At 35.5% G+C, this 20,074-nt stretch overlaps 2 protein-coding genes across 2 annotated transcripts in view; one reads left to right on the top strand and one right to left on the bottom strand.

The window, feature by feature from the left end:
• Positions 1-20,074, bottom strand: part of LOC133185712 (DNA polymerase delta catalytic subunit-like) — a 134,252-nt gene that overhangs the window by 38,434 nt on the left and 75,744 nt on the right. The gene's annotated exons all lie outside the window — the stretch shown is intronic.
• Positions 8,856-17,666, top strand: LOC133191128 (uncharacterized). The gene is made up of 5 exons (XM_061326868.1): positions 8,856-8,995; positions 9,542-9,663; positions 12,569-12,807; positions 13,153-13,261; positions 17,447-17,666. The coding sequence occupies exons 1-5, from the start codon at positions 8,869-8,871 to the stop codon at positions 17,615-17,617; spliced, it is 768 nt and encodes a 255-aa protein (XP_061182852.1). The 5' UTR covers positions 8,856-8,868; the 3' UTR covers positions 17,618-17,666.

Genomic DNA, 20,074 nt, shown 5'->3' with positions numbered 1-20,074 from the left:
TTTTGCTGAGTATCATAATGAAATCACTATAGGAATTTTTAATATAAAACTTATCAGAATCAGATAATTTAAAGTAAGAACAATCAAATTTTTTCTGGAGTTTCTAGTAAGGAAAAAAAATAGACTTAATATTTCCAAAAATATTGAGAGTTTCAATTCAAAAGTAGTCTTACTTTGGAATATTTTTTTTATTTTTTGAAAAGATTATATGTGATAATTAGTGTCTCAAGTGGCCCCTTAAGTAAATATAATGCTTTTACTCTATAAAAAATGTTTAGGGTTACTTTACACAGCTAAACAGATGACATTTATTTTTTTAATTTTCAGATTGATCCACATGCCCTTAATTTAGAAATATGATATCATAAAGTTCACCTTTTCCCAAAGTTTTAGGATAGTTGTATAAAATTGCTCATTCCTTCCAGAAAATATTAATAGCAGGCTTGAATTAACATTATATTTTCTATCAAAGACTAATTACTTCACAATAAAAAATTTCTAGTTAAAAGCTGCACTCTACGTTTCCAATGAAAAAAAAACATTTAAAAAATGTACATTTTTGTCTCATTTTGATTGGATTGCAAAAATAGCCTCCTTTTTTTATGTCATATACTGCCAGTGAGTGCATATAAATGAGGAGAATAGATGTAAGATGTATATAAATTAATGTAAAAAAATTTTTAACAAAATTAGAAAACAATCTAACATACCTGAAACACTTTTGAAAATGAGATTTATGAGGGGCCAAAATTGACTCTTATCATATATAGTCCTTCACTCAAAATTAAAAAAAAATATAGATAAGGTTTTAGAATATGTTACAATGTATATTTCATAATTTTTATTTAAGTTGGGCAGCTGAATAAGCAAGAATGTTACACATATCATATCATATTTAATATATATATATATATATATATATACACACATATCTGTATACCGGTACGTATCATCTTATTATTGATCTCTATAATGCTACATGTATACTCCCTGGATGAAAAAAAAAACTTACAAGTAGTTTCATTTATGTATCAGTTTTCTTTTCATGAAAGCTGGTTTTATGCCCCCATAATCAGAAATTTTGGGGCATATAGTTTTTAGCTCACCTGAGCCGAAGGCTCAAGTGAGCTTTTCTGATCACATTTTGTCCGTCGTCCGTCCGTCCGTCTGTCTGTCCGTCCGTCTGTAAACTTTTCACATTTTTGACTTCTTCTCAAGAACCACTGAGCCAATTTTGACCAAACTTGGTACAAAGCATCCTTGGGTGAAGGGGAATTTAAATTGTTAAAATGAAGGGCCAAGTCCCCTCACAAGGGGAGGTAATCAAGAGAAGACAAAAATAGGGTGGGGTCATTAAAAAATCTTCTTCTCAAGAACCACAGGGCCAGTAAAGCTGAAACTTATATGGAAGCATCCTGGGGTAGTGTAGATTCTAAATTGTTCAAATCATGACCCCCGGGGGTAGGGCTGGGCCACAATGTGGAATCAATGTTTTACATAGAAATATATAGGAAAAATCTTTAAAAATCTTCTTCTCAAGAACCACTGGGCCAGAAAAGCTGAAACTTATGTGGAAGCATCCTGGGATAGTGTAGATTATAAATTGTTAAAATCATGACCCCCGGGGGTATGGCGGGGCCACAATAGGGAATCCAAGTTCTACATTGAAATACATAAGAAAAATCTTAGAAAATCTTCTTCTCAAGAACCACTGGGCCAGAAAAGCTGAAACTTATATGGAAGCATCCTGGGGTAGTGTAGATTTTAAATTATTCAAATCATTACCCCCGGGGGTGGGGCAGGGCCACAATGGGGAATCCAAGTTTTACATTGAAATACATAAAAAAAATCTTTAAAAATCTTCTTCTCAAGAACTACTGGGCCAGAAAAGCTGAAACTTATATGGAAGCATCCTGGGGTAGTGTAGATTCTAAATTGTTCAAATCATGACCCCCGGGGGTGGGGCGGGGCCACAATAGGGAATCCAAGTTTTACATTGAAATATATAAGAAAAATCTTTAAAAAAAATTTCTTCTCAAGAACCACTGGGCCAGAAAAGCTGAAACTTATATGGAAGCATCCTGGGGTAGTGTAGATTCTAAATTGTTCAAATCATGACCCCCGGGGGTAGGGCGGGGCCACAATAGGTATATTAAAAGGGGGGAAATCTGGTAAAGAACAGCATGGCCAAAGTTACTCAGGTGAGCGATGTGGCCCAAGGGCCTCTTGTTTGGTCTTTCTGTTTGTCTGTCTGTTAGTCTGTTTATCTGTTTGTCCACAAAAACTTTAAACTTGCTCATAACTTTTTAGCGGTTGGTGCTAGGGCTTTCATATTGAACACATGTGTATTCCTTGTGACAAGTGACAAGACCTTTCTTGGGATACCAATATATTTGACGTTGACCTTGAAGTTTGACCTACTTTTGCAAAATTTTACCAAACTTTAACCTTGGCCATAACTTTTGTACAATTAGAATTAGGGCTTTTATATTTCACATATAGCGGTATATTACATGTGACCAGACCTTTCTTTGGGTACCAGTATTTTTTTTTAACTTTTGACCTTGGAGTTTGTCCTTTTTTGAAAAACTTTAACCTTGGCCATAACTTTTGAACAGTTAGTGCAAAGGCTTTATCTATCATATGTATATTCCTTTGAGAAGACCACTTTGGGTACCAACATTTTTGACTACCTGATCTTGACCCTTGACTTTGACCTACATTTGTAAAATCTTTGACTTTGCCTATAACTTGAGAATGGTTGCTGCTAGTGCTTTCATATTTCACTTATATATTTCTTGTGACCTTTCCTTTTGTACCAATATTTTTGAACTCATGACCTTGGAGTATGATCTACTTTTGAAAAACTTTAACCTTTGCCATAACTTTGAATGGTTGGTGCTAGGGCTTTCATATTTGACACATGTATTCCTTGTGATAAGACCTTTTTTCCATACCAACATTTTTAAACTCTTGATCTTGACCTTGGAGTTTGACCTTCATTTGAAAAACTTTAATCTTAGCCTTGAGCTGCCATATGGGGGCATCAGTGTTTCACAATTTTGTTATGATAGTTATCAAATTATAACCTACCTTTTCATTCCCATAAAATAAGAACAAAACCATCAATGATGTCCATAGACCTGTCTAGTTGTTGAATGAACAAAAAGCTAAAATACAGATCTATATATTATTTTTTGAGAGGAATTAATGTCTTTCTCCTGGCCATCATTTGTTGACCTCAGCAACATAACCATAACCTCTTAAGATATAGAACATCTATGGATCATCAGCAACATCTTATTGACATTTTAATTTACATGTATATCAAACAAAGATTTTTAATAGAAATATTCATGTATCAACCTTAACCTCTGAGATAAAACATTGAATCAAGATCATAACGAACCTTTAGTTTAGGTCATAGGTTAAGAGTTCAAGACATGATTCTTGACATACAACCATTCCAAATTCAATATGGCCTCTCCCAGTGGGTGAAGATCTTTGACACAATCAACCATTCCAAATTCAATATGGCCTCTCCCAGTGGGTGAAGATCTTTGGCACAATCAACCATTCCAAATTCAATATGTCCTCTCCCAGACGGTAAAGATATAGCTATGATATATCACTAGCTTGGCTGTACAACAGCTGCTGATTATAGCATTTAGTTAGTGTCATCCCCTGCAAAAAAAGACAAAGTTTACCAAAGAGGTTGGGAGTATTTTGGAATCATCATGTCTGTATAGCTTCTGTCATGCCTCTTGTATTGTAGTTCAACACTTTATAAAAGAGAAACATTTAAACTCATATTTGGCACCAAAGATACTTTTGAGTAAAAGGTATTTTGACCTTTGCTTTAACTTGGATGAGTTCAGTTGCTATTAGATGCATAAAAGAAAACTGTAAGGTTTTATTAATATTACAAGTTCATATATATATGTAAATTTTCAAATGCATGTATGTATATTTCAAGTTTTTCCCCGAGTTAGTAGTACTAGTCCCTGATTAAGATAACTTGTAAGATTTGCCTTTTCTCTGATAGATTTATTGTAGCTGATTTTTCTCAATTTAACAATATTGTAGCAGTAGTTTTTGTAAAGTAATTATATACATTAAAGCATTAATTATACATATGATTGAGGTGTGTTTTGATTCAGTAAAAGGTTGCACCAAGTTTTATGCATTTTGAAAGTGTTGCTTTATATCTGTAATTCTTGATATAAGGTTATTAGTTTGCAATGAGAACTGCTTTATTTTAAGCAATAGTTTACTCTAACCAACATTCAGTGTTGCACCCCTTTTTGTAAAAAAATTCCCCAATGTAAAACTTGTACATTACGGGTTAACATGCTAGCCTTAATGTAAAGGGAAGCAATCGTGTTAAGAAACTTTTTTAACAAAGCAAGTCTAATTGATGCATTGTTTTTTTTTCCAATTTTGAGACCAAAGTAAATTTGAGAGTAATTTATAATTGTTAAACTTTTATTTTATAATCATTTGAATTCCAGCATTTGTTTCTTTTACCACTGTGTACATGTATATATTTTATACTTATCATTACTTTCAATTTTTTGTCACTTGGCTTTAATAATATGTTTGAATTTTTTTATATACCTGCATAAGTGTACTGTATTTACCTCTATAAACACTTGTCATGTGCATGAAGATTTTTTTTTATCTTATGAGAATCTAAAAGGGATCAAGATGTGTTTGTGAATCACTGATGCCCCCTATGGCAACTTATAGCAAAGGTTAAACTTTTTCAAATGCAAATCAAATATGTTGGTACCCAAAGTAAGGTCTTGTCTTTAGGAGTATACCTGTAAAATATGAAAGCCCTTGCAGTAACCATTGAATAGATATGGAAAAGGTTCAAGTTTTTCAAAAGTAAGTCAAACATCAAGGCCAAGGTCAAATGGTCAAAATTAATGTTACCCAAGGAAAGGTCTTCTCACAAGAAATACACAGGTGAAATATGAAAGCTGAAGCACCAATCATTCAAAAGTTATGACCAATGTTAGAGTTTTTCAAAAGTAGGTCAATGGATTACAATTGTTGGTATCCAAAGGAAGGTTTTATCACAAAAAATAGACATGTTAAATATGAAAGTCCTAGCACCAACTGTTCAAAACTTGTGTCCAAGGTTAAAGTTTTCCAAAAGTAGGTCAAACTCCAAGGTCAAAAGGTCAAAGTTGTTGGTATCCAAAGGAAGATCTTGTCACAAGGATAAAATATGTGAAGAATGAAAGCCCTAACACATACCATTTAAAAGATGGCCAAGGTTAAAGTTTTCTAAAGGAGGTCAAACTCCAAGGTCAAAGGGTCAAAGGTGTTGGTATCCAAAGGAAGGTTCTTGTCACAAGGAATAGACATGTTAAATATGAAAGCCCTAGCACCAACTGTTCAAAAGTTGTGTCCAAGGTTAAAGTTTTCCAAAAGAAGGTCAAATTCCAAGGTCAAGGTCAAAGTTGTTGGTCTTGTCACAAGAATTACATATGTGAAGAATAAAAGCCCTAGCACAAACCGTTCAAAAGTTATGGCCAAGGTTAAAGTTTTCCAAAAGGAGGTCAAAGTCAAAGTGTCAAAGTTGTTGGCATCCAAAGGAAGGTCTTGTCACAAGGAATAGGCATTTAAATATGAAAACCCTAGCACCATTGTTCAAAAGCTGTGTCCAAGGTTAAAGTTTTCCAAAAGTAGGTCAAACTCCAAGGTCAAAAAGTCAAAGTTGTTGGTATCCAAAGAAAGATCGTGTCACAAGGATTACATATGTGAAAAATGAAAGTCCTAGCACCAACTGTCCAAAAGTTATGACCAACGTTAAAGTTTTCCAAAAGGAGGTCAAACTCCAAGGTCAAGGTCAAAAGGTCAAAGTTGTTGGTATCCAAAGAAAGATCTTGTCACAGAATTACATATGTGAAGAATGAAAGTCCTAGCACCAACTGTCCAAAAGTTGTGTCGAAGGTTAAAGTTTTCCAAAAGGAGATCAAACTCCAAGGTCAATGTGAAAAGGTCAAAGTTGTTGGTATTCAAAGGAAAATCTTGTCACAAGGACAACATATGTGAAGAATGAAAGCCCTAGCACAAACCATTCAAAAGTTATTGCCAAGGTTAAAGTTTTCCAAAAGGAGGTCAAACTCATAGGTCAAGGTCAAAAGGTCAAAGTTGTTTGTATCCAAAGGAAGGTCTGGTAACAAGGATTACACATGTGAAGTTGGGTAAAATTTTGCAAAAATGGTTCAAACTCCAAAATCAAGGTCAAATGTGATAGTACCCAAAGAAAGGTCTTGTCATAAGGAATACACGTGAAATATGAAAGCCATATAGCTCCAACCAATCAAAAGTTATGGGCAATGTTTAAGGTTTTGCGGACAAACAGATGGCTGGACAGGGCAAGCAAGTAATAGTAAAATTGTCTACTTAGAAGACTTCAGTATTGCCAAGCAGAATCTCTAGAATTCAGGAGCTTACAAGGGCTTCACCTCATCTTGTCCTGCCTTGTTGGCTGCCGCCTTCCTAACCCTGAACAATCAGAAATAAGATATTTTTAGGCTGGCAAGGATTTGTGGGTCACCTATAGTAATCATTCAGACTTTCAAAGAATGTTTATTACATAGTGCCATTAATATTATGCACCTTCTATTGTACGTTTCGATCAGACAGATATTTGGAGTTTCCCACAGCAAAAACATGGACTTTGCAATTAATTTCAATTTACGAAGGACTGCAATTTTTTTAGAAGCCTTTTTTTTTTTAATAATTAGTAAGTCTTTTTAAGTCCACTCAGTCTTCAGAGGTTTTTGGCAGGATGTATCACCTGCAACTAGCCTTGAGAGACCCAGGAGACCACGTGATAGGAATAATATATAATCTTAGAAAAGTAGAAAACCAAGAGCAGAGCCCTGGGGAACCCCTGCTTTCGTTCTTCCCACTGAAGTCGATTCAACCAAGCAAGGAGTCGATCAAGGACTTCACCCACAAATCCGTATACTTCTTATTTATATTTTAAACCTTTCAATCAAACCGTGTAAGATGTCTTACTGATACTTACAGTGTAGTAAAACAAAAGGCGAACTAAGTGACTTCTTTATTGTCTAAAGCAACACAAATATGACAAACTTGTATTAACCGGATGAAAAATTATAGAATACAAAAGGAGAATTATAGAATACAAATGGAAAATTATAGATTACAAATGGAAAATTATAGATTACAAATGGTTCAGATACAATACAAATGGAAGTTCATATATACTAAAGAAATGGAAAATTATACAAAAGAAATGGAAAATTATAGGATACAAATGAAAAAAATATAGAATACAAATGGAAATTATATAAAAGAAATGGAAAATTATATAAAAGAAATGGAAAATTATAGAATAATGAAAAATTATATAATACAAATGGAAAATTATATAATACAAATGGAAAATTATATAATACAAATGAAAAATTGTACAATACAAATGAACAATTATACAATAAAAATGGAAAAGATCGAAAATTGCAACTTTTTACATGCCATAGACATACAATGTTTTCCAATCGCCGCAGGATATGTCATTAAATCATTATCCATTAAGATGATATAAGAAGACAAATCTGAGGAAGTATAGAAGAATGTACCTCGTGCAGTGACGGTAGACAAGAAGATCGACTTCATTTGATATTTATATACAACAGGGGAAGGATTAGAAATGTTGTTTCGTCCACTATTGAAATAGATTCTTACTTTTATAGTAGTGTTTGACTGGTCAGGGTTTCGTGTCTGCTATTAAAAAAATATTACAATCATGGTTGTATGGTGGCATATTTCTGCCCCTTGTGTGCAAGTTATTTTTCTATCATGTTGACATAAATAAGTAGCATGTTAACATAAATAAGTTGCATGTTGACATAAATAACTTGAATGCCAACATATTTATTTCGCATGTCAACATAAATAACTTGCATGTCGACATAAATAAGTAGCATCTGGAACATTGGAAGTCACATGTGGGCATTATTTGAAATTTTATAAAGGATTTTTTATAATTCTTATCTGATTGCAATTTTCTTGCATGTCAACATATAATTATGTTGCATGTTGACATAACTATCTTGCATGTCAACATATTTATCTTGCATGTCGACATATTTGACAGAAAAATAATTTAATTTAGTTCGTATTCTAGCCTCTGATTGGTTAATATCCAAAAAGGAACACAAATTATTTCTGTATAACCTGGTTTGGTATGGGGACACCCCCCCCCCTGACAACCAGTTGAATCATCGGTATCCATACAATCCTCTCATTTCCAGTCCTCGGGATTCATGGAAAATTCCAGATTTAATAAATTTACCAAACAATAATTCGATCTTACCACATGTAAACAAACAACAAGGCTGGTAGGCTTCGCGGATTATAAAGCGTAAACTGACCCAAACCAGGTTATACTCGAATAATTTGGCCAAGAATTAGAGTCATTCCTAAAATAACTTGCACACATGGGGCAGAAATATGCCACCATATGGTTGGCTCTGACCACAATTGAAAATAATTGTTTCAAATGCTTGACGTTCTTGCAACGCGGTGTTCGGTTTGAAATACATTCCATATAAGTTTATGTCCGAATATATTTCCATTCCTTAAAATTAATGGAGCTGAGGCCCATTGCTTTTAAGGAATGGAAAGATAGGAGGATATTGACCTACAAGTACTTAAGATCCACTGTATGCCACTGTTTGAAAAACCCTGTCGTACAACCTCTGAATATTGTAGGAACAGAACTCCATATCATGTAGATATCTATTTATACACTCCAAAATAGATAAGATATACTGCAAGTAATATATAGGTTCCAAGACGTCCCAAATTTAGTGGAAGATGGCGTCGGTGTTTTGTGTTATCCTGCTTTTCTTAGCTGGTGTATCTGCGAACATCACGGGACAACATGTAACTACGGGAGAGTGCGTGTGTGTAACCGGGACCAATGTGAATGCCCGCACATCGGGTATGTATCCTAATTAACCAATCAAGACTTTATATAAAAAAAATATTATCAATATCTGGGTGCAAAAGAGTCAACTTTGACTGTTGATCTTTTGGCACGTCCCCACCCCCAGTCCTATACTTCCAACATTACTTCTGCTGTGGTTTCTGAATAAGTGACCTAACGATAAAGTGCTAGTTACGTAACACCCTTGACTGTATAAATGTCTGTCCTTTCTCTAGAAATAAAATATTGAATCATATTGTTACCATATCAAAAAAGCATTTCTTTTATAAGCAACCTATATCACAATATAGAATGATTTGTGACTAAATGACAAAATTATTTGTGTATACTGTATTAACTGTTATGTAATTGCATTTGTTAGACTATAAAAACTCATGCATCAACAAAACAATTTTATAAGCATTTACGAACATGAAGGTTAAAACAATTTCATTTCAACGTTAACGTGTAGTCTGGCCCCCTATGCGTACATTTTAATGATATCTGCAATTGATAAAATTGACGTTATATTTTTATTTTTTAAACGTTTTTGTACCTCAGCCGGTTTGTCTGCTTCTGTTGGAGCATCACTTAACACCGGCGACTGTTTCAAAATCCATGGCGGGATCCTAACTCGTGATGGCTATACATGGTATCAACTCACCCACGTGTCTGGAACCCAGGTATTCAAATTATCTCGAAAGTACTAGTAGCTATTTAGGATATAAAAAGTTTATCTATATTGGTGCACTTGGTAAGTTGCATTTTTAATTTATGATAGACGAAGACCTTTATTATTTGAGTCAAGTCCTGGGACACTGTTTTAGTGAATTCATGTCATTGATTAGGGCATGTTTTTGCAAAACCTTTGGGTAGCTAGGATACTGTATATTATGGATGTCTTTGATCTGGTCACAGATAGAACTTTTGGGCAAATGAGATACTGTTTACGTGGATGTCGTTGATTGAGTCCCCTTTTTGTAAAACCTTTTGGTAGCCGGGACACTGTTTAATGAACGTCTTTCTATGGGTCATAATTCTGTGAATCTCCGGGTATCTGGGACACTGTTTTCATGAATATCTTTGCATGCGTCACCTTTCTGTAGAACTTTGAGAAAAGCGGATCATTGACTGTACCCATTTTTAGCTCACCTGAGCCGAAGGCTCAAGTGAGCTTTTCTGATCACATTTTGTCTGTAGTCCGTCTGTCCGTCCGTCCGTCTGTCTGTCCGTCTGTCCGTCTGTAAACTTTTCACATTTTCGACTTCTTCTCAAGAACCACTGGGCCAATTTCAACCAAACTTGCCACAAAGTATCCTTGGGTAAAGGAGATTCAAGTTTTTCAAATGAAGGGCCACGCCTTCTTCCAAGGGGAGATAATTGAGAATTTGTGAAAAATTAATGGCATCATTAAAAAATCTTCTTCTCAAGAACCACTGTGCTTGAAAACATGAAACTTATGTGGAAGCATCCTCAGGTAGTGTAGATTCAAGTTTGTTCAAATCATGACCCCCGGGGGTAGGGTGGGGCCGCAATGGGCGATCAAAGTTTTACATAGGAAATATACAGGAAAAATCTTTAAAAATCTTCTTCTCAAGAACAGCAAAGCCATGATTGGTCATATTTATATGGTAGCATCCTCAGGTAGTGTAGATTCAAGTTTGTTCAAATCATGACCCCCGGGGGTCAGGTGGGGCCACAATGGGCGATCAAAGTTTTACATAGGAATATATGGGAAAATCTTCAAAAATCTTCTTCTCAAGAACAGCAAAGCCAAGATTGGTCATATTTACTTGGAAGCATCCTCAGGTAGTGTAGATTCAAGTTTGTTCATATCATGACCCCCGGGGGTCGGGTGGGGCCACAATGGGCGATCAAAGTTTTACATAGGAATATATAGGAAAAAAATCTTTAAAAATCTTCTTCTCAAGAACAGCAAAGCCATAATTGGTCATATTTACATGGAAGCATCCTCAGGTAGTATAGATTCAAGTTTGTTCAAATCATGACCCCCGGGGGTCGGGTGGGGCCACAATGGGCGATCAAAGTTTTACATAGGAATATATAGGAAAAAAATCTTTAAAAATCTTCTTCTCAAGAACAACAAAGCCATGATTGGTCATATTTATATGGTAGCATCTTAGGTAGTGTAGATTCAAGTTTGTTCAACTCATGACCCCCGGGGGTCGGTGGAGCCACAATGGGCGATCAAAGTTTTACATAGGAATATATTGGAAAATCTTCAAAAATCTTCTTCTCAAGAACAGCAAAGCCATGATTGGTCACATTTACATGGAAGCATCCTCAGATAGTGTACATTCAAATTTGTTCAAATCATGACCCCCGGGGGTCGGATGGGTCCACAATGGGCGATCAAAGTTTTACATGGGAATATATGGGAAAATCTTCAAAAATCTTCTTCTCAAGAACAGCAAAACCATGATTGGTCACATTTACATGGAAGCATCCTCAGATAGTGTACATTCAAATTTGTTCAAATCATGACCCCCGGGGGTCAGGTGGGTCCACAATGGGCGATCAAAGTTTTACATAGGAACACATAGTAAAAATCTTAAAAATAAACTATTTGTTAAGAATAGCAGAGCCATGATTGGTCATATTTATATGGTAGCATCCTCAGATGGTGTACATACAAATTTGTTCGAATCATGACCCCCGGGGGTCGGGTGGGGCCACAATGGCCGATCAAAGTTTTACATAGGAACACATAGTAAAAATCTTTAAAAAAAACTATTTGTTAAGAATAGCAAAGCCATGATTGGTCATATTTATATGGAAGCATTCTTAGATAGTGTACATTCAAGTTTGTTCAAACATGACCCCTGGGGGTCGGGTGGGGCCACAATGGGTGATCAAAGTTTTACATAGGAATACATAGGTTAAATCTTTAAAAATCTTCTACTCAAGAACAGCAAAGCCATGATTGGTCATATTTAAATGGAAGCATCCTCAGATAATGTAGATTCAAATTTGTTCAATTCATGACACCCCCCCCCCCCCCAACCACTTTTATATTTAAACTTTTCAACCTTTCAAGATTGAAGTGATTTCTGCTTTTTCCTAGCCATAGTGCTCAGGTGAGCGATGTGGCCCCTGGGCCTCTTGTTCTGAACCTGTAGGTAGCTAGGACACTCTATTGATGATCATGAAATCTTTGGTTAGCTAAATTACTGTAATATGAATGTCTCTGATTGGGTCACATTTCTGTAGAATCTTTGGGCAAATGAGACACTGTTTAAATGAATGTCACTGACTGAGTCCCATCTTTGTAAAACTGGGGTAACTGGGATATTATTTAACGAGTGTCTTATATATTTCTATAGAACCTTTGCGTAGCTGGGACACTGTAGTAATGAATGTCTTTGACTTGGTAACTTTGCTTTAGAACCTTTGCGTAGCTGGGGCACTGAATGAATGTCTTTGATTTGGTAACATTTCTATAGAATCTGTGGGTAGCTGGAACACTGAAGTAATGAATGTCTTTGATTTGGTAACATTTCTATAGAACCTGTGGGTAGCCGGGACACTGAATTAATGAATGTCTTTGATTTGGTAACATTTCTGTAGAATCTTTGGGTAGCCGGGACACTGTTAAACAAAGCTGCTGCCTCCTACTGCTCGGCGGGAACATCTGGCTCGGGTTCGTGTACCGCTAACGCAAAATCCCTCGCTTGTCAGCTCCTGCAGATGCACAACTCTGGTAAAATCCATCTCTGGGACCGCCACCCTTCTGGTGTGCATGACAATGCTTATGCACTTAATAACATCAAGGATACTTGCAACGGCCACCAAGCTTCTAGATCTCAGTATTTATATTTTTCTTCAGTACTTTATTCTACAGTTTGATGCTCTTAACTATATATTTCATAGTTTTATACGACGTCATTTCATACCCGTAGGAACCGGGAGGGGGGGGGGCACGGGGGGCCGTGCCCCCTTAATAATTTTGCCGATATATATAGAATACTATACAAACTCCTCAATAATAACATCTGATGAGTTTTTTTTTTTGCTCATCAGGAAATTTTGAATTTTTGGTATTGCCCCCCCCCCCACCCCAAACTGAAAAAAAGTTAAGTTGTAATCCCCTCCCCCCCAAATCTGAAATTGCTTCCTACGGGCCTGCATTTAGAGACGTTGTTTTTTTCCAGTTATACATGCTCTGAGTGCCGAAGTCCTGGTGCCCCTGGTGGTCACGTATGTTTGAGCGAGACTTTATTACGCTATTTGGTGGATCTTGGCTCACATGGATACATTCACGTAAGAAAAAAAGGATGTTTTTACCTGTGTCGCTAACAGCGATTACAGTACTGGTTTAGTAACGACTCCACTCCGGCAGTCTGTCAGGCTAAAAAGAGGGGGGGGGGTACCTTTCTCACTTGCGGATTTAGAGGGGGCCCAGCCCCCCCCCCCCCTTTTTGTATCAAAAAATATACATCAGATTAAAAAATAATTTTTTTTGTTGCTGTGGGATATTGCATTAATTATACGTAAAATAAAGCTAAAATAAGACATAAAACTGTTCATATGTACATGTATCTCCAACAGTATTAAATACCACATAACTGAAACTTTGTACACACATTTAAGATATAAACACCTCTTATTTTGGATTCATACAGAAAAATAATACCTGTATTTTTTTCTTTTGCTGAACTTGTAATTTTCCCATGCCTTTTGGTTTAATTTGGCACATAGTATTAAGGAGGGTGCAAAGAAAATTTCTATAAAGGCTAACCGCCCCAACCCCACCTCCGACATTTTTTTAGAAGATCGTCTAATAGACTCATTCATTTGTTTTTGCAAAGATTCCGATTTAATCGAAACATACAGTCTGTTATTGCAAAAGAGAAAGAAAGAAAGTAAAGGAAATCTTCCACTTTAGATTCTTCTGATAGCGGGGAATCAATTTTAGCGGTCAAATTAGGAATTGAAATATTGTTTTATCAGCAAGAACTATGATAATAATGTTATCACTTGCAGGATTTGTGTAATACAAGTTAAGGGACATTCGTACTAACCCAGTATGGCACAGAGACATTGTAATTCACACTGGACTATCCAAACTTTTAACCTTCGATCTATATGAATTTCACAGACATTCAATGTACAAATAAGCTAAAATCTTAGGTTGCATTTGTTTCTAAATATTTACATTAATTTCTGTGACTAATTCTGTGAAATGTTTTGCACTCTATCAAAAAGTGCAAGCAGTGCAAGTCCAGACACATGTTTGATCTTGTTTCACATGTCCTTGACACTATATTCTGATCTTCTTATCACACACATATATTAGTAGGTTACCTATATATTGTAAGATTTATAAGGTGGTGCTTTTTGTAATAAGGTTTATAGTATTAAGTTATTAAGTGCCTGGGGTTTGAACATGTATAAATTGCTTGAGAATTATCTTGAATGTAGGTATCAAAGGGTGATGTATCGCAACTTGTTATCAACACCCAAACCCTTACATGTTGGTGTTCCTCAGGGCTCAGTTTTAGGACCACTTTTGTTTTTAATTTATGTGAATGATGAAACTGTGATATTCCAAAATGTCGATTACAAACTTATGTCTACATGTATTCCTACTGTAGTTAACGAATGGAATACAATTCCACTTGAATTTAGAAATTTACAGTCAATTGTCTAATTTCAAATCTAAAATTAGTACTAAAAATCTGTTCCACCATCATACTTTGAATACGGTAATAGACGACTAAATGTTCTTAAAACCAGACTACGGCATAACTGTGTATTGAATAACGACCTTTATAAATGTAATTTAATATCAAGTCCTTTATGCTCGTCTGGTAAAGTAGAGGATACATATCATTATTTTTTTGTATGTCCAAAGTATGCGAAAGCCAGAAAAGAATTTTTAAATAAATTTTTACAATTTGACAAAATCCACATTCTAGATACACATGTCATTAAGGGGGGTTGATTCATTGAGTGCTACAGAGAATGAACGTCTCTTTTCTTTTGTTCAAACAGTTACTGTCTGCAAATTTCATCTATTTGTAAATTTTTGCAAATTCTGTATACTTTTAAAGCTTTATTTTTAACTGTGACAATTTCAATTTGTAATTTACACGTAGGGAGAGGGCGTAATAAATTTTCAGAACTTGTGCCTAATCCCTTTGTAATTATAAATTACATAATATGGTCAAACCTACGAAAGCCTATTAGGATCAAACTACGGTAAAAAAAAATTAAAAGGCCTTTTCAAAAGGCGTTATAACGCGAAAAAGGCATAATTACGCCTTTTGAAAAGGAGTTATAACGCGGAAAAAGGCGTAATAACGCAAATAAAGGCGTAATTACGCCTTTCAAAAAGGCGTTATAACGCGAAAAAAGGCGTTATTATGCCTTTCCAAAAGGCGTTATTACGCCTTTCCAAAAGACGTTAGTACGCCTTTCTAAAAGGCCTTATTACGCCTTTCCAAATGGCGTTATTACGCCTTTTAAAAAGGCGTTATTACGCCTTTCCAAAAGAAGTTATTACGCCTTTCTAAAAGGTGTTATTACGCCTTTCCGAAAGGCGTTATTACGCCTTTTTAAATGCGTTATTACGCCTTTCTAAAAGGCATTAATACGCCTTTCAAAAAGGCGTTATTATGCCTTTTGAAGGGCCATTATTATGTCTTTGACAGGCCTGTGCTTTTGAAGTGGGGGGGGGGGGGGGGGGCTCCCATAAAATTGACAAAAAAAAAAAAAAAAAAAAACAAGAAGCACCCTCCCCCCCCCCCCTAAAATTAAACTGCCTAAACTTGAGGGGAAACTTTTTCTAACTTTTCGGTAAAACTTTTTTTTAAATGCAATGACTTGCCCGAGTTTAACCATACTGTAACAAAATGTTAAGGGACCAAGCAATCAGTAAATGATTTTTGTATTTAAACTATAGCAAGTCTTTTCTCCCCAGAAGTGGGGTGGGGGAGCCCCCCCCCCCCAATCGCATTTGTACTACCGGCCTGTCATCTTCGCTAGCCAAAGGTTTCTGATACGCTACTCTCCTCATAAACCCTTGGCATACGGTGTTAAAAAATGTTGGGATTTTTTTCTCAAGTTGTGAATGGAGTTGATCGACATCGTTCGACCAATCAGCAATTGTTTTTTGTAAATGACGATATTTGTGTTCAGGATATATCTTGACTCTTTAATATCGGGAATGAAAAACGCAAGTAAACAACGATCCGTAAGATAACACGCCATTCTATGAATAGCGATATGGTGTCATCCAATATCTTAAGCTACGTGCAAAATATGTGATTAAGAATCAATACTGAAGATGTAGATTTGCATTTTAACATGTTTAGATAACAAATTAACATAATTCAACAGCTTCTTGTTAATTATTCTTTAAAAACATTCTTTTTTAAAATACGCTTTTTATTTCTGTCGATGACGCAATCTGTGCATAGCTGGTAAGAATCGTGATCACGTGACGAAAACAATCCCGTCTTTTGTCAGCACCGTATGCCAAGGGTTTATGAGGAGAGTAGCGTATCAGAAACCCTTGGCTAGCGAAGATGCCGGCCTGTTTGAAAAGGAGTTATATCCAAAAATGGAAAGGCGTTATTTTAAAATAGTAAATATATGAAAGATTCAACCAAAGCCATCTTTATTTGTGCAATATTTATTATAAATTATAGTATTTTCTATATTCCTGCACATCTCGCAGACAGTTGTTTGCATTTTGCATGCATATTAAGAGAAGTCAACACTCTACTTTTGAAAATGCTGGATATAGGCAGAACCAGCTTTGGGCTTTGCTAGCCACGTATTAAAAATTCATGTCAAATTTGAAATATTTTTCTCTCCTCTTGAAAATAACAGGCAAACTATTTGCATAGGTATAATGAGCAATTAGCCTTCAACCAAATTTCTGAAAGCCATGCACCTTGGTAGAGGCGTCTGGCATCAGAGAAGGACTAAGTTGGTTTAACACTGAAAATATTTTACACATTTAAAAATCTTTTTTCCTGGAGATCTAATTATAATCAGCCCCCAGGATGGGGTAAGTAAGTCATGTATTGAAAAAAAGAGGCGTAATAACGCCTTTTGGAAAGGCGAAATAACGCCTTTTAGAAAGGCGTAATAACGCCTTTTAGAAAGGTGTAATAACGCCTTTTGGAAAGGCGTAATAACCCTTTTGGAAAGGCGTAATTACGCCTTTATTTGCGTTATTACGCCTTTTTCCGCGTTATAACGCGCCTTTTCAAAAGGCGTTATTACGCCTTTTTCGCGTTATAACGCCATTTGGAAAGGCGTTATAACGCCTTTTAAATTTTTTTTTACCGTAGTTTGATCCTAATAGGCTTTCGTACAAACCAAATAAACATGTATTAACTATATTGTTTATCGGGACTAAAGTATACTCCCAATTTTACAAAATAAGAGCCATAGGTCTTATATAATATAACAATATGCTTTTTTTTACAATAGGTGAACGAGATTTCGGGGGCGTGTCATTCCTGTCACTCCTACCACTACAGGGGTACAGCAGTGGATATCGACCCGGGATCAAGGAAGCACGAACTCATCAATAAATGTAGCTCTATGGGAGGCTGGCCCAATGATGAAATCAATCATATCCATTGCCAGTTCAACCACTGATACATCTCCTCAGTATTTTTATAATTGTCATTAAATATTTTTTATTTGATTTTTACTTTGATTTTAATGGATCTGGTACCTGTGGATCATACGTTGAGAAATATGTTTCTTATTTTGATTTGACAGGCGATATTAATGGAATAGGCAGTATTCATGTAAACCAAAGATACTTCAAAGAAGATTTTATCTATATCTTATATTATAATGTTTTTTCATCTGTTTCCTCTTCAAATCCGAGGAAAATTAAATATATGAAACAAAACAAAAACACAGAGAGAGAAAACAAATTCTCTCTCTCTCTCTCTCTCTCTCTCATACACACCCCTATCACTTTTAAATGAATGAATATTGCCAATAAACTTTGAAAGGCTTACACCAGAGTTACTGCTTGCATTTTAATATTACACCACATACAAGATGATATCCGTAAACTTTTTCAAAGTGAGTGGTGGTGGTGGTGGTGGGATCAGAAAATAATGGTCAAGCAAGTAAATTGACAAGCTAAAAAAAACGACTACAGCAAAAAAACTGGCAGATGAAGATGTGTTGCCAGGAGCAAGAGAAAAAGGATGACTAGAGATCAACAAAATAGTTGGGTTATTACTTAGGTGCATATCAGTAAGGTAAAAATCTTATTTACTTGCCTGTACATGCCACCACTATCACCATGCAGACTAAACAAAACAGTAATGCTTGAACAGTCACAAAATTACGGTAAACACATCACATTCCCTCTCACATTGGCCTCTCTTGGTCTTGAATAAGATTTAATGTACAAAGTGTCTCATTTTCATTCCCTATTACTAATATGTCTATCTGACCATCAAAAACTATGAAAGTGTGTTTTGTATTACACATTAAAAATTCTTGACGATGTGTAATTCTTTTATTCAATTGACCTATCAATTACATTATTACAATGATTAATTACATAAGTGTATAGCAAAGAGGAATAACTTCTCTCAGTAGCGTACAAATTCTCTTACAAGATCAGGGCCCTGCCCAGCACCAGGCCACTTGACCAAGTGGTCCCAAATTTCACAATTTTGGAAAAGGCATCCTTGTTCATTACAAATTCATACTTTGTTTGCCTCCTACATGCCCAGGAGCAGAGAAGATTTTCGAAGAAAAAATGCATTTTTACTGTATAATCAATAGAGCTTCGCCCTTGTACCAAATCCCCTGACCCAAGGGCTATGAATTTCACAATTTGAAAGAGGCTCTGTTCAACATAACCATGCATTTAGTTTGTTTGCTCATTACCCAATAGCAGAAAGATTTTCAAAGAAATAATGCATTTCATTGCTTTATAATCAATAGAGCCACGTCCTAAATCAGAATCACTGACTCTGGGGCCATGAATTTCACAATTTTCAAAGAGGCACCCTTGCTCATCATAACTAAGCACTTAGCTAATCTGATATACAGGGGGGGGGGGAGAAGAAGAGAGGGGAAACATATGCATTAATTAATATTGAATTTTGTGTTAGTTTCAAAATGTTTTCAACATGGTTAGAAAAGAATTGTGATTCTGTTCACAATAGAACACAGGAGGGTGTAAATGGGGGCACGTGCTCCCTTTCAAATGTAGTTTTACGCTTTTACACCCTCCGGTAGTCCCCCTCTTTACGCCAGCGTTTTTGACGATTCTCTTGAACATCTCTATTTTCCATTTATTTTATTCTTATATTTTTTTTTATTTGAGTCCCCAACCTGAAATTTTATCTCAAATAAAGGTATGTGACGACGCAACTGTGCGAAAAGTAATTTCCAAGAAAAGTAGATAAAGAAAATTATTAGCCATTATCAAAAGGGAAACTTCGTATACCCTTTACATGTATTTGACCTGACTCGTATTGACAGAAAAAGTGAATGAATCCGCTATGCAATTTTTGAAAATTGATCAACAAATATATTTCTGGATTTTAAAAAAAACAATAGGTATCCATTGCAATTTTTTTTTTAAATTCACAAATGACAACTGTATACAAGACCGTTTCTAAAACTTTAAGGAACAATCATATTGAGATGCATAAAAGATGCACGAAAATTAAAGATTTCAATTTCAAGCTTCATTTTGAAATTTTTGTAAATTTTAATTTCATTCAAGAACTGGAGAAATAAAAAATAGCAAGTGTCAAACTTTTTGAGCGGTCACTGTCCGCATAATCTTCACTAAATTGAACCACAGAGGCATCTTATCCGCTCTGTTCTACAGCTATGATAAAATACAATAAATGTATTTATCATATGTGTAATAGAGAACAGAGCGGATAAGATGCCCCTGTGATTTAACCAGTGAACAGTGTCTTCTAGCTATGCATCTCTTTGAATTAAGGACATACGCAACGTAGTTTTGAACTTTAAGTTTATTTACTTACTCTCCGTAAAATTTATTAGTTCCAACAATTGAAGGACCTATGTGAGACCTTTATAATGCCCATTGATGATATATAC

This window comes from Saccostrea echinata, unplaced genomic scaffold, assembly GCF_033153115.1.
Source record: "Saccostrea echinata isolate AGI-Se365-2 ecotype Australia unplaced genomic scaffold, CSIRO_AGI_Sech_v1 ptg000001l, whole genome shotgun sequence".
NCBI lineage: Eukaryota > Metazoa > Mollusca > Bivalvia > Ostreida > Ostreidae > Saccostrea > Saccostrea echinata.
This window is presented reverse-complemented; position numbering and strand designations above follow the sequence as displayed.

What these genes read in the sequence shown, in the direction of transcription:
- LOC133191128 (XM_061326868.1), top strand. Translation starts at nt 8,869, where the DNA reads ATGGCGTCGGTGTTTTGTGTTATCCTGCTTTTCTTAGCTGGTGTATCT. An exon ending in CCCACGTGTCTGGAACCCAG is followed by an intron (nt 9,664 to 12,568) that starts GTATTCAAATTA and finishes ACATTTCTGTAG; the next exon opens with AATCTTTGGGTAGCCGGGAC. An exon ending in GCTCACATGGATACATTCAC is followed by an intron (nt 13,262 to 17,446) that starts GTAAGAAAAAAA and finishes TTTTTACAATAG; the next exon opens with GTGAACGAGATTTCGGGGGC.